The 15,358-nt window shown below is 44.3% G+C and overlaps 2 protein-coding genes across 2 annotated transcripts in view; both read right to left on the minus strand.

Moving 5' to 3' along the window:
• The window catches only part of dgki (diacylglycerol kinase, iota), a 108,044-nt gene extending 106,796 nt beyond the window's left edge, over positions 1-1,248 (minus strand). Inside the window, exon 1 of the mRNA XM_048267603.1 lies at positions 307-1,248. Coding sequence (XP_048123560.1) covers positions 307-533 — 227 coding nt within the window. The 5' untranslated portion in view covers positions 534-1,248. The remainder of the gene's footprint in view (positions 1-306) is intronic.
• A 799-nt stretch (positions 1,249-2,047) lies between these two features.
• creb3l2 (cAMP responsive element binding protein 3-like 2) overlaps positions 2,048-15,358 on the minus strand; it is a 35,923-nt gene continuing 22,612 nt past the window's right edge. The window contains exons 2-12 of the mRNA XM_048268700.1: positions 15,093-15,321; positions 14,429-14,652; positions 12,153-12,237; positions 10,485-10,666; positions 9,747-9,893; positions 9,049-9,107; positions 8,409-8,477; positions 7,941-8,043; positions 6,717-6,840; positions 4,386-4,638; positions 2,048-4,058 (exon numbers count right to left, since the gene is read on the minus strand). Coding sequence (XP_048124657.1) covers positions 3,986-4,058; positions 4,386-4,638; positions 6,717-6,840; positions 7,941-8,043; positions 8,409-8,477; positions 9,049-9,107; positions 9,747-9,893; positions 10,485-10,666; positions 12,153-12,237; positions 14,429-14,652; positions 15,093-15,321 — 1,548 coding nt within the window. The 3' untranslated portion in view covers positions 2,048-3,985. The remainder of the gene's footprint in view (positions 4,059-4,385; positions 4,639-6,716; positions 6,841-7,940; positions 8,044-8,408; positions 8,478-9,048; positions 9,108-9,746; positions 9,894-10,484; positions 10,667-12,152; positions 12,238-14,428; positions 14,653-15,092; positions 15,322-15,358) is intronic.

Consider the following 15,358-nt stretch of genomic DNA (forward strand, 5'->3'; position numbering starts at 1 on the left):
CTGCAACCGTACAGTTCAATTGTGTGGCATGATTGTTTCGCTTACATGGGACATGACCAGCCTGGTGAAATCATCAACTGTTTTGACATATTTCCCAGTGTGTTGTCCTGGCTTGTAATAGAGAAATGCTCTTTCCTTCAATTGTAATTTTCGACTGCGTGTTTATGACGATATGTAATCCATGTGAAAACTAAGCGACAACATCAACCCTCATGGTAACGTTCCGGAGTGCTTCCTTGTCCATAAGCATTTGTCCGGACAAAACAAATAGCTCCCTTCTACTTGAGTGTGTAATAGTTCACCTACCTGTAAGAAGTCTGCTTCCTGAAAGCGAGACCCTTTAATTTGTCCTCCAGCGACTCGTCCACCTCCGCGAAGCTGCTCAAAGTATCGCTACCCCCCATGGCTTCGTCCCTGCCGCAGCCTTGGTCGTTCGTATCCCCTCCGGTCGCTCCGAGAGCATTTAATCTGCCGCTGAAGGTCGGGGGGTTTCTGTCAGCCTGTGACGGGCATGGTTTGGCCAGGGGGTCCATGCTCCGGCAGGCAGTGGACCCCCTCTGCCCAGCGAACTGAGGCAGAAGCGGGCGGTTAAAAAAAACGGGTACCGGAGGTTCCAGGGAAGCTGGAAGTCCTTGCGACAGGCGGACAGGACACGGCGAGCGGCGGAGGGCTGCTGCTCTCGTCGCAGCGCCACTCGGTCACGCACGCAGCGTACGGGCTAGTAGCGAGGGCTTCGGCAGCGACTGGAAATGGCAGCGAGCGCTGCAGTGGTAGTAACGAGCAGCATCCGCCGCGACGGCAGCATCCATCTCCGTCTGCCGCTCTGAGGGCCTTCTGGGATGTTCCCACTCCTCCTCTCTTAGCGCATCATTCGGTTAAAGTAGGGCATAGGGTTTCTGGCTGCTACACACATGCACACAAACACACATACACCAACACACACACAGGCATACATGCACCACGCTCCGTCCTCCGCTCGCTCACAAGCTAGCGTATTTTACGCAGTTCTCCTTCGCTTTTCGGCGTATCCTATCCACATCATCGTCCCGGAGCTAAAGACGGTTTGCCAGACAGGTTTTGGAATCACAATAAATGTTTAAAGGGCAGCATAATTTAGCAACAATAAATTGAGCACGTGGCATTCCAAATATCAATAACCCATGATATGAAATTGCCTTTCTTGATATGTTGTTGTAGATTTCTTAATGGACTTATACCATTTAGTTTGATATTCAACAGAGAAAAAATAGCCATTGAAAGTCGTTACCCTTTGTGCATGTCCGGAATAGATAAGGCGTGGTATAGCCAGGAGGTTTTCTGTTGATTTCTACAGCTCATTCCTCACGAAACCAACATGAGACTGCGAGTCTGAGGTTAGCAACTAAACAAATCACTAGCTGGATATTTTCCACTCTAATACAATTTGGATAATGTGATTTGAGGTAAGAAGAAAATAATCAACTCTCACACAGGGCTCATTGGACACATGGAGAAAATAACCCGGCGCTTGGAAAACCACAATATATGAGTCTCACATGGACGAGGTTTGAGGTTCTCTTAGTAGGCTAGCCGAAACGGCTCGGATCTGGCCTTGCTCCGGCGCTGTGCATTTCACAATCTGAAAAGTAGAAGTTCTGTCTAGGGTCAGGAGTTCCATAGAAATATGTTGAGAGACCCACTGTAGGCCTGTGTGTTTAAGGAACTGACTTTTTACTCAGAGTTAACCTTGAACAGCTAAACAGATTTTCCTGGATATTATGATCAAATGCACTGTGTGTGTGTGTGTGCCTCCAAGTCTTGGCGGGAGAGAACTCTTCCACTGTCAGTACCGATTTATTGAAGTGCATGCACCCTTTTTTAAGTGTGTGTGTGTGTGTGTGATGCTATGGCATGGATGGATTTGTTTAGCAAATGGATTTGTTTAGCAAATCACTTGCTAAAAGAGGGCAATAGGAAGGCCTTGCAGTGATAAGTATTTAAGTGCATTCTTCAAGAGATTATTGAGAAATAGTGAAATTAAAACAAGTCAGTCTTTGTTGTGCTTTTACTAAGGAAAATATTTATTTGCTTTGAAAAGGGAAAAAAAGTACAAAAAAAAAACATAAAACCACCAAAGAAGATAACAGAGGTTAAAGTGGAACCATTTTTGTGAGCTTTTTTTGTCTGGGTGGTTTGGTTTGTGAAAACAGCGGTAGGGAACACAGTGAAACCACTTTAGCCGGGACCAGTAACATCATTACAAGCCTCGCTGATGTTTTTATGGCCACGGCCAGGTCTGCCGTGGCTAAAGACCACATATCGCTAACACTCTAAGCAACCAGTGCTCCACAACGGAGCCTACACTAGTGAGAGCAACGGTCAAGAAAACAACAATGATAATAAAGGCAGACTTCCCGACTTCTAGATGAAACAAAGTCCTAAAAATCCCTCTCATTTGACAAAATAGCATAGATACATATGGTACTGTTGTTACTGTTATGAGCAAAAAATAATAAAATTAAGCACTGCTATTCAAAGAGGAGGGGGAAAGAGTGAATAAATAGCTAAATCAATTTCTTTGGGTTTATAGAGAGTAAGAGAAGTCAGTCCAGTTCAACACCCACTCCATGGCTGTTTATATCCCCGATGAAGAGTGTGTGTGTGTGTGTGAGTGTTTGACAGTGCATGTACGGGGAGGGGTGCTGTGGTTTGTGTAGTTGTGTAGGTGTTTAAATATCTGGGCCAGTGAAGGCCGGGTAGGCCATGCGCTCACCCTAATCGACCCAGATCGAAAAAACACCCAAGTGAGGTGGGGACAGGGGGCACTGCTGTCCGAGCCCCCCAGAGAGGTCAACCTTTCCCAGGCATTGCCTTGTGGGAAGGCTCATAGTGCTGATGCATCATACAACCCAACTCAACGCCTAGACTGCCTCAATTGGCTCTCATCTCCTTGTAGATATTACGAGCAGAAATACACATCCATTGCCCAGACATAGTCTTATACTACAGTCTTTTTGAAGTTCATTGGGCTCTCCTATAAAAGAAGTCTTATAGGTTCTGTTACAAGTCCTAAAAAGAACCAAACATGAACTTCCAAGGGTTCAATGCAGACCCCAATAATAAAGCCTTTTAGAACATCCAATAACTCTCTTTAGCATTTAAGGGCTTTTAAAAAACTAAATTTACAGAGAGAGAGAGAGAGAGAGCGCAAGTGGGGAAAGCTGTAGGAGAACTCTTGGGAGCGTGTAGTACTAGGAGCCGTGCTCATTCTTAAGTCGGCTCGGGCAAGATGGTGCAAATTTCACGGCAGAGTCGTTACACCTCTGCTCCGTGTCCCGGTACTCAATGTTTTAACACTGGGGATGACATTACAGACCTACAGGTGTCTGTCCTCAGGCAAGGGTTAGTGGGAGGTAAGGGGGTGATGAGCTTGGTGACAGATGCTTCGCCAAGTGTGAACACATCCGCTGGTCTGAATTATTTAGGAAGGGGGATCTCTGCTTCACAGTGATCTCAGAGAGGATTGTTTGGGATTGTTGATTGGTGGTGTTTTTTTTTTCTGGAGGTGATCTCTTTAGGCTAATAGCATGCTTGTCCCTTTAACAGTGCAGAGAATCTCCTAGTCAACTACAATAATCAGTTCATCGTTGAAAAATAGAGTGCCCAGCCCCCATCCTCCACCTCAACAAAACTAAAAAGGACAGAGAGATAAAGCATCTCAAAACATTACACAAATAAGAAACCAAAAAAAACAAAAACAGATGCAACAAAAAGTGACATAAAATTAAGTATCAAAACATGATATAATGATGAAATGGAATAAAAAATACACATTTGTTTTTTCTGTTCTTTTTTATCTTGATGCTTGAGTTTCGTTTTTTAAAATAAAAGAAAAACACAGACATCTATACTTAAACATTAGGGTTGAGGGGATTTATAAATACAAGGGGAGCCCAGACAGCAGGGGGCGACGTTGAGCCAGGCCAGCAGAGCAGAGCAGACCTCCTCAGGACGTCTCGTTCACCGTCCTCTCCAGCTCGAACACTTTTGTGCTGTCGTTTGACCTCTGCTCCACTGATCTGAAAGGGGAAGCACAATCTCATCGTCACTAACTAACTCGATAATCTATCGGCAGTCACACGACTAGAGTATGCTGAAACTCTCCGATTCAATTAATACATGAATACTGTCATTCACTGAGGACGTCTCTAACAGAAACGCAAACGTAATGATACAACTATAAATGATCATTTAACATTTTAAAAAGATAAACATTTTGTATGTAAAGCATTGTAAAGTTTTGTCTTACTAACTAACTCCAATAGGTATAGTTGGACAAGTTGACCGACCAAAGAACTACAAAACCCCTCCACCCCACCCCAACAGGCCAGGTGAGGCAAGCTTACCTGTGTGTGTTCAGGTCTATAAGCACAGCTGTTTTCTGTGTGCTGTGTGTGTCGTTGCTGTGTAGGAATTCTGTCTCTTCTGCTTGCGTGTGAGCTTCGTGCTGCTCCTGAAGATGCTGTTGCTCCTGACGCCAGGTTGCCATGACGTCCATCTGTGCGTCCCACTCGGGGTACTCTCCACCCAAACCAGCTGGGTGGGACTCGTCCATCATACCTCCGTGGTCCTCATAGGACAGCAGGCTTCTGGACTTCACTGTGGACGACAACAACAAATATACATTAGCACCAATATATAGATAACAACAATTAGCACAAACATGGACATTAGGGGACAGGAGACTCCTATACTTCACTATAAAGAAGAACATGTAAAATATGACTGAATTCCTGCAATAATATGTAGAAGAGCACTACGCTGAAATGCGTCTGCAATAAAATGAATTTATGCAAAGTGCTGCCTTTTCTCCCTTCTTCTATAAAGTTCCAAATTGGGTCCAGCACTCTAAGAAACTAAAGTATATAGTATACTCTTTTGATCCCATGGGGGGGCTGCTATGGTGCAACTGGCTACAATGTTCATACCATGTTTGTGTCCAAGTGCCCACGGGGACCCAGGTTAGAGTTTCATTTCCCGATCCCACCCTATCACTCTCTCCCACTTACTTCCTGTCACACTTCACCGTCCAATCCAAATAAAGGCTACAATATAAATATATAAAGACACTAAAAAAGTAACTGAGTGAAGCCCGCTCCTATTCCCTATGTTTCCCACTATGATAAGTAGACCATAAAGTGTATACAAAAAGATATATTTAGACAATCATCAAGCGTTTACACCCATAAGAGACTGAGATGAGTTGTAAATAGCAGCATAAGAGAAGACATTCTCCTTCAGGCCATGCGCATGACAAGGCATGACTGGTTGAGCTGACCATCACCTGTCATTTTGGTCAGACAAGCAACGTCAAACCCACCGCCCATTCGAAACCACAACTTTGTCAAGTCATAGTTAAAAATACATAACTTGCACAACTGGTATCGGTTTTAACGCACATGCACACGTACACACGCACACATGCTTAGTGGTGGAGAGAGGCCTGTCGATGGGCTCTTTTTGAGAGTGTGCTTTACAAAACACAATGAGGGTGGGTCGTGGCAATGAGAGAGAGAAAGAAATACAGAGAGAGGGGCTGTACTGGGAAACGAAAGAGATGAGCAAGAAAGAGTGAGATTGAGTGGAAAAGAAAAGGACAAATGGACAAAAGGATGCATACAATGAAGAGAGGAAGGGAAGAGAAAAGAAAGAGAGGAAGAGAAAGAGAAAGGGAAGAGAGAAAGATGTCAGCAGAAACCTGAAAGACAGCAGGAGCAGTTTCCATACAGCATGTGTGTGTGTGTGTGTGTGTGTGAGAGAGAGAGATTGTGAGAGACAGAGAGAGAGAGTGAAGGAGAAGGAGAGAAAGAGAGAGAAAAGAAGAGAGGGAGAGGCTCCAGAGATGTCTGATAATGGATTAATCCCACAGCTCGTTAGCTGCAGCCCGATCGTGCCACCGGTTAATGACTCTGAAGAGGCGGCACTCGAGCGATGTCTCAGCATCTGCAACATGCCTGCGTGTGTGTGATTAGTGTGTGTGCGGCTCTCAAGACAATCTACTAATTCAGCATGCGTGTGTCTATGCGCACGCGTGCGTGCGTGCGTGTGTGTGTAGCCTATTGCATGTCTGACTGAGCAGGTAGAGGATGTGTTGGGACCTGTAGAGCCTGTAGCGCTGTGTATTTTAAAGCTGAAGTGTTGTGCAAGAAGCACTGCAAGTCAGGAAGCATTGTAAGTCAGTAAGTGTGCACAGGGGTTCAGGCCTTCAAACAATTCCAATAGTTTATAAATATATAAACCTCTTTGGCAAGATGAAGCCTAGATATGTGTGTGTGTAGAGTGGGTTTAGAGTGTATTTGAATATCTGTGAGTGTTTGCCTATGCAGATTTACGTGCTAATTTGTGTGTCCCTGGTATGTAAACAAATGCTACTGGTCGGTGATGGGGTCATACATTTGCATAAGTATTACATGTGGGAGGATGTGTGTGTGTGTGTGTGTGTGTGTGTGTGTGTATGAACGTGTGTGTATGTGCAGTGCATGTGTGTGTGTGAGTGTGTGTACTTGTGTGTGTTTTGTGTGTACCTGTGTGTGTCCTGTGTGTGTGTGTGTGTGTGTGTGTGTGTGTGTGTGTGTGTGTGTGTGTCCTTGTATATGTGTGTGTACCTGTGTGTGTGTGTGTGTGTGTGTGTGTGTGTGCATGTGTGTGCATGTGTGTGTGTGTGTAAAAGAGCTCACCTGTGGCAGTGTAAGACTCCTGCATGCTGAGTTCTCTAGACAGGCCTGTCTTTGTGAGGGAGGAGCAGGGACTGAGACCCTGGTAGAAGCTGCCCAGGAACACGGCAAAGCAGAGGACCACCACCTAGATCATCATCAACAACAATAACAACACCTAGATCATCATCAACATCAACAACAACAACAACACAGTTACTACAGCCTGCTAGAGAACCCACTACATTATCAAGAACACAGTTACTACAGCCTGCTAGAGAACCAACTACATTATCAAGAACACAGTTACTACAGCCTGCTAGAGAACCAACTACATTATCAACAACACAGTTAATACAGCTTGCTAGAGAACCAACAACATTATCAAGAACACAGTTACTACAGCCTGCTAGAGAACCAACTACATTATCAAGAACACAGTTACTACAGCCTGCTAGAGAACCAACTACATTCTCAACAACACAGTTAATACAGCTTGCTAGAGAACCAACTACATTATCAACAACACAGTTAATACAGCTTGCTAGAGAACCAACAACATTATCAAGAACACAGTTACTACAGCCTGCTAGAGAACCAACTACATTATCAAGAACACAGTTACTACAGCCTGCTAGAGAAACCACTACATTATCAACAACACAGTTAATACAGCTTGCTAGAGAACCATCTACATTATTAACATCACAGTTAACACAGCCTGCTAGAGAACCATCTACAGGTACCTACACAACAACACACAACCTTACAGCGACACCATTTACACAGCCAACAAAACAAACAATAACTGCAGGTGTAAGAGTTATAATGGATGTTAACACAAGACTTTGAAGACAACCAACAGAGGGCGTTAACACACACTCACACATTTAGTATGCATACTACAATATAACAGGCATAGATAGAGAGTTAACCACTAGAACACTAGAAAGGGTCTGACCAAGCTGCCAGTGCTCTCTCTCTCTCTCGAAAAGTGGAAAACACCCTTCCACTTAACACAAACAAACACACACACACACACTGACAGATTTACTTTCCAAGTCATACACAAATACTTTCCCTTATCATAACATCTCCCGCTCTCTCCCTTTCCCTCTTACACACACACACACACACACAACAACCAACCAACACATACACACAACACACACACACACACACACACACTACAACTAACCAAACACACACACACACACACACACACACAGTGAAGTGGGGGGTGCTCACCATGAGGCATGTGGAGGTCTGGGTTCCAGCGGTGACTCTGCAGGAGCGAGGGACCTTTCCTGCCACCACCGCCTGGAGGGAGTGCAGCTGCTGCAGCAGAGACCTGGAGGAGAGGAGGAGAGAGAGAGAGGAGGTAAAGGAGGGGATGACAAAACATGTAAAGAGAGAGTGAAAGAGATGTGGGGTTAAAGGAAAAGAGAGATGTAGGGGTTAGAGGAAAAGAGGGGAGATGGGAAATATATGTGGAAAGAGAGGAAGAGAAAAATAAGTTACTAAAATGTACCTAATATGATGACATCACCCCGTTAATATGTCCATCACATTCAGTAAGTCTTATCTATATGTTATCTTGAAGAAGATAGCTTAATCACCCCGTTAATATGTCCATCACATTCAGATATTGTCTTATCTATACGCTATCTTGAAGATTTAATTCTATGATACCAATAGATGCTACTGGGCCCTTACTTGTTGGTGCATTCCAAATTTTCCACTTTTCTGCGCAGTTCACTGTTCTCATTAGAGCATGTCTCCACCCTGTGGACAGAAACCGTATTGCACCGTCAACTCAACCTGTTCCTGCAGTTGCACAGAACGGTCTGCAGAGGCCATGCAAACCCCTGTCTAGCAAAAGTTTACAGTTCATGAAAGTGCACAGGCCTATACATCCTGTTGCATAACACATTAGCATAGCATAGCATAGCATTAGTATATCATGGCACAACGCTATACTGCTTTGTTGTTATTGTTTTGAAGAGTCGCGCTCTTGAATGTACTAAGCAATGCACTGGAGTATGTAAGAATACTGAGGGCTTGTGAAGGATGTTTATGGACCCTTTCAACAATAAAAACAAAAACAATGCTTGAACGTTCTATTTGGGCCCCAATCTACTTCCTCTGCATGAAGATAACATATGGAATGTTAAAACGGAAGTCTTGTGGGGCCAACTATGATGCTGATAATGGAACTCTCTTGAAAGGGTCCATATGTGTACTGTATATCAATACGTTTATGTATACTTTGAAGTTCCACAGCATGCATTCCACACCGGTCACAACATTCTTTCAGCGAGGCTTTGGTGGACTGGACGCTGATGAAGCAACTCACTTTTTCTCCAGGGCATCCATGTACTCTTTCTTCTTCCTGCGACTCTCCTGGGCCGAGATCTAAGAGGGGGAACCAGATCAGTTTCAAGGTTAAATCACTACTATACGGCCTTAAAGGAGTTCTGGAAAACTAAATCTAACTACTGAAAAAACGTACAAACATCAATAGTGTTTTGTGTCTGTTTGTCACATAATCATATACGGTGAATTTTGATTGTAATATGTCACCACTAGGCCTGCTATGTGTTTATATAACATGTCCAAATATGTGGCCCAGTGTGTAAAACACAAACACAACGGGTCAATCTGACACAAAATTGACCTGAAAGAGAGTTGGTCTTAGGAAGTGTCTCTGAGCTGGTGTGTGTGGACATGCTGGTGTGTGAAGGCCAAGTGGTTTGTATCTCAGTGTGTGTGTGTGTGTGTGTGTGTGTGTGTGTGTGTGTGTGTGTGTGTGTGTGTGTGTGTGTGTGTGTGTGTGTGTGTGTGCGAGCATGTGAGTGTGTGTGTATATCTGTGTGTACACAACATGTAGAATGTGGTGAGCACTATATAAGCTTGCATTGTTATCCTCTGAACTTGATCTGCCATATCTTTCTCAGGGCCCTAACTGTGTGTGTCTCTCTTTCTGTGTATGTGCCTCTCCTTCTGTGTGTGTGTGTGTGTGTGTGTGTGTGTGTGTGTGTGTTGGTCTCTGACCTTGTTCTTGATCTTGCGGCGGATCTTCTTGAGGGCCTTCTCCTCGGCCTTTGTGAGGGGCAGTTTGGTGGGAACAGGGTAACCCTCGGCGATTAGCGTACGCCTCTCTTCCTCCGTCAGCATCAGAGGACCTGAGCCCTGCAACTTCTGGTGGACAGAGAGAGAGAGAGAGAGAGAGAGAGAGAGAGAGAGAGAATAGGGAGGGAGAGAGAGAGAGCAAGAGAGAGAGAGAATAGGGAGGGAGAGAGAGAGGGAAGAGGGAGAGAGAAAGAGAGAGGGAGATGGAGAGAGAGAAAGAGGGAAAAACAGTCATACAGACAGAGAGAGAATGAGTACATTTGTGGTGGTTGTACCATTCTCATTCTCTCATTCACTGTAAAGCTACTTAGAAAAGTGCTTTATAAATGTAATGTGTACTGCTGTTGTTCCATGTGTTTTTGGGGAGTTTTAACATTTGCTTTTGCTGAGCTTGTCATTTAATGTGTCATTTTGGTTTTCCCCTCAAATATATCTAGTTTTCTTTACATATCAATGTATCCACTCTTACATAATAACAACCAAACAAACAAGAACGCAAACCAAGACAGGCTGAGAGAGAGGCACTCATTGGCTACCCCCTTGGATTGGTGACCAAGAGGGGTCTACTGGAAAACAAAACATCTCCCAAGGCACACCGACCCCCTTGGTCTTCAGAGGCGTGTGTGTGTGTGTGTGTGTGTGTGTTTGTGTGTTACTCACATGTGGAGCGGTGAGCAGTGGGGAGTTGGAGAGGGATGAGGGTGCGCGCGGCGCCACCTTGAGGACAGCGGGGGACTGCGTGGGGCTGGCGGGGGCACAGGGGTGGACGGGACTCTGGCTGCCCTCCGAGTCGCTGCCATGGGAACTGGGTGGGGTGGGTGGCATCTGAAGGGACTCCAAGGCTGAGGACAACACACAACATGGATCCCTTTAGATTCATATATTGACCGTTTCAAGAGAGTTCCATTATCAGCATCATAGTTTTTCCCACAAGGCGTCCGCTTCTTTAAGATTACATATGGAATGTTAAAACGGAAGTAGATTGGGAACAAAATAGAACGTTCAAGCATTGTTTTTGTTTTTCTTGTTGAAAGGGTCTATAATGTAATTCTATATCAGTGTTTATCAAAGTGTGGTCCGGGGACCACTGGTGGTCCGCAAGCTATCCCAAGTAGTCCGCGAGCAGCCGTGGTAAAATATAATATAGAGGAGTTGTTTGCAATATTGAACGAACTTGTATGTAAATCCAAACAGTTCTGCAACACTGTCTATGTAAGATATGCCAGTTTAAATTATATGAATCCTCTGACACAATAAGCAAGTGCAAAGACAATAAGCAAGGTGGTTCAGTGAGTAGGCCAATCGTGTGTAGGCTAATATACTGCTGAAGTAGGTCTAATCTTTTTTTTAGCTAGGTGGTCCGTGCATTTCTTATTTATTGGTTAAGTTAATAATATATCACTGAAATGTTGAATGTTAAATCTTGTTAACTGCTTGGCTACTTCTGTTTGTCATTGGTTGACATGTAAACCCTACTTGGGTGTTGCTTCTCAGTGTGTTCACTGCCTATGCTCGGTTGATCCTACCACTTCACGATGAACAGAGGCTGGACTGCGCTGGTGTAGAACTTATCCCAAAGCAAAAAGTAACACATAAATGCTTAGAAGTGTGTTTTTGTCTATTATACACTTTGTTACCATAAGAATGTTCCTTAAATTAGTTAATTTGTAGGTACTGTTCTTTAACTTTGGATGCATCTGACTAGTGAAGTACAAAATCTTTTTCTGTCACTCTTTACACGATTTGATTTCCTCAGGACTGTTCAGGTCATTAAGTAGAGCAATATCCCCTGCATCGACAACAAAGTAACCATGTCTGTTTCCCAAAAGAATGAAGCTATTATTAGCATGTGGGTGTGTGCGTGTACACATTGAGTATGCAATACACCTGGGTGTTTCATACACATTCAATATTCTGCTTCCTGAAAGCAAACAGGAAGCAAGAGGAAGCTAGAAATTATTCTGGCTGCTGACAAGCAAGGTGACTTCCTTGAAGGATTCTCATCTCCAGTTCAATGGTCACCTTTCAATTGAGCGCATTACCTGGAGCTTAGAACAGATCAAATAACCTAAACAGCTTCCCTGTGTGACAATTCAAGCATAGACAGATTGGTACAACAATTTCTGTAACAAAACACTTGGATATAAGTTTTCCAGAACTGGCACGGGCCCATGAATGAAATTGAGGATGTTTATTCAGTCTCTTAATAAACCCCTCTGATATGAGAATGTGATCAAAGGTCCTGGTTTGCTTTCCTGGAATGCACTTCCTGTTGAACGGGACAGACTGAGGATTGGGTTGAGGACTGTATTCAGGTGCGGTTCTTACCTTTAGGGGACAGGTTGAGGAACTGGTCCACCTCATGTGGCTCTAGTTTAATCTGAGGGGTAAAGGTCTCTCCGTCGTCTTTCACCTACGGAAACACACACGCACACATTCCTGAGCACAGGACACAGCTGGGTGCTGATATTTCAGCACACCTGCAGAAGGGTGTGTGTGTGTGTGTGTGTGTGTGTATGTGTGCGCGTGAGTACATGTGTATCTGTCTGTGTGCAAGTCTCTACTGTAAGTATCCATGTCTATGTGTTTGTACGTTATGACGAATGTCTGTGCAGAATGCATGCTTGCAGAGTCAACAGTGTCAAGAAAGATATTTAAAACAAACACACTACAGTCAGTCACACTACAGCCAAAGGGGAAATGTGTCCTCAAAATTTAACCGCACAAAACTCGTCTGCAAACATTTACATATTAAGGCAGACAAAGGCACTGCATACTTCCCCCCCACAAACAAGTTTAAAGGAATTATGAAGGAACTTCACACCAAGCACTTCCTTAAAGAAGCACAATGGAAGAATTGATATCCATGCCCCTTGGCGTCTATATTAAAAGCTATTTCGCACTAAAATAGTACCCAGTACATCATCAAACTTAGTAAATAGGTTACGATCCTACCTGTTCACAACATTTCATAGTGCAATTTCAAGCGTTACAGGTGCACATTGGCAATTTCAGAGACTGCGTTCTACATATTAGAAGTCAGTGTAGCATCAGAATGAGTTAAAAGCTGATATTGTGAGGTAAAAGAACTGCAGAACTGAAGAAATTTGCACTGAGCAGGTGCTAGTATTTCAAAGCAATCGGAAACCTTGGTATTATGACATGCAAAAGTACTACATTATTTTCCTTACAAATAAGTTTAATAGGATATGTATAAGTATATAAAGTATAAGTATATATAATTTGGTCTTTGAATTTATCCCAATTGGGATCAGGGACAGAACTGTGCCAAATCTAGACTTAAAGCGTAACTCCGGAGTAAAATCAACCTAATGTCTATTTACTGTAGTTAACAAGTTCAAACCTTTGATTGAGATCACAATTTGGCATTGTCAGTGGTATAAAATAGCGTTTGTTTTTTGACATGCTAGCTGCCCCTTTAGCCTTCACTATAAGCCCATTCAGTGTAAATGCCACAAACAGTCTTGCTCAAAACTCAACCAATTAACGTAATTGTGTTGTCAATCAAAAGTTTGAACTTGTTAACTACCGTAGATAGACCCTAGGACATGGTTATTACTCCGGAGTTACACTTTAAAGGAACATTTTTGGAAATGATTGGGAAATAGCTTATCTGCCGTCTCCCCCATAGTTAGGTAAGAGGATACATACCCTTCTCTTCCCTGTGTGTGCTATAACCCAGTCTGACACCGTTAGCCTAGCTTAGCATAATTTACTGGAAGTGGGTTAAACTTGTTAGCCTATAGCTCCCTCTTAGCCAAATCTAGACTTAAGGCCAAACTGTTCTCAGATGCTTTCTGCTAACTGATCAAATCAAACACACTTCTTGTTAATCAGATGCACTATGTGCCTTTTAACTATTCTATTTTATGTACTTAACATTTTAATTTATTTTTAAACTATAGCCCTTTTATAATTACACTAACTATTCTTTAGCTGATAATACATGGGCAACGTTTTGAGCAATTTTGCTTGGCAAATGATCTTCATTGTTGTGGTTCTGGCATGTTCTTGTATTGAGCAACAATTTATTTTCTGGAGAATTTTAATCATCACAAGGCAAATCGTCATGATCATCCAACCAAAATACTGGAACTGGTTATGTGCTTGCCCAATAACATTGCTCAAAAGGTTGTTGCATGTATCATCCCCTTTTGATTGTGTTTATATACGTGTGTGTGTGTGTGTGTGTGTGTGTGTTTGAGAGTGTGAGTGTGAGTGTGTGAGTGTGAGTGTGAGTGTGTGAGTGTGAGTGTGTGTGTGTGAGTGTGTGTGTGTGTGTGTGTGTGTGTGTGTGAGAGAGTGTGAGTGTGTGTCAGCTGAAAGATGCCAGTATGCTGGTTCTGGCCCAGGTGGCCTTCATCAGGACATAATGACTTTATCAGTGAGCGCTTCATCTTGAAAGCAATCCTGTCCTGTGAGCCTGAAACCCAACTCACGATGTGAAATCAATCCTGTGATGGCCCTGACATCAATGGGACTGGACACTGCTGATAACCTGTTGCAGCAATTAGGCTTTGGGGAGTCATACTGACAGCTGCAGACAGACAGACAGACAGACAGATCACACATAAAGTCCTTACCTTAATCTTGACTTCTGTGGCCTGTGGATTGGCCATTGTGAGGGTTGCCGTAGCCCCGGCTGTGGAGGTGGTTGCCTTGGCGACGGGGTCAGAGGTCGGCACAGCCGGAGGGGTTATAGTAAGGGTCAGGGTGGGCAGCAGGGAGGGAGCGTTGCACAGCAGAGTCTCCATCTTCAGGTCCTTATCGTCCTGTTCCATGGCCCAGTCATCTCCCTCAGAGTCACCTAGGTAACACCACGTAAACAAACAAATAAATAAATAAATATAACATCCTTGAGCATGCCTTGAACATATTTGAAGGCACACTGTGTACAACCATGATGTAAACAAATGGCAGAAACAAACCAACACTGTAGAGGATCTCTCTCTCTCTCTCTCTCTCTCTCTCTCTCTCTCTCTCTCCATAAATGCCTCTTTTTCTCGCTCTCGCTCTCTCACACTCTCCTTGTCATTCTATCCTTCCTCTGTTTCTCCTCCTCCACGCTCACCTGCTTCGCTGCCTGGTTCTCCGAGCAGGTGGGAGAGGGGGTACTAACACACACACACACACACACACACACACACACACACACACACACTCGTCGCTCACCTGCATCACTGCCTGGTTCCCCGGGCAGGTTGGAGAGGGGGGACTAACACACACACACACACACACACTGCTCACCTGCATCGCTGCCTTGTTCCCCGGGCAGGTGTGAGAGGGGGGACTGGGGCCGCGAGTCCCCACTGAGGGAGTAGCTGTGCTCGGCCTGGATGTGGGGCGGCACTGGGGAGGCGGGGGTCAGGTCCTCCTCCGTGTCCATGGCTTCCCCGCGGCCAGACAGGAAGGGGTCACTCAGCAGCTGGCCCAGCAAAGCATCCTGGGACAGGTCATCCAGGAGCTCGGTGAAGTGCTGCAGGAGAACGAGAGAGAGAGAGAGAGAGAGAGAG

This window comes from Alosa alosa, chromosome 17 (genome assembly GCF_017589495.1).
Source record: "Alosa alosa isolate M-15738 ecotype Scorff River chromosome 17, AALO_Geno_1.1, whole genome shotgun sequence".
Taxonomy (NCBI): Eukaryota; Metazoa; Chordata; class Actinopteri; order Clupeiformes; family Clupeidae; genus Alosa; species Alosa alosa.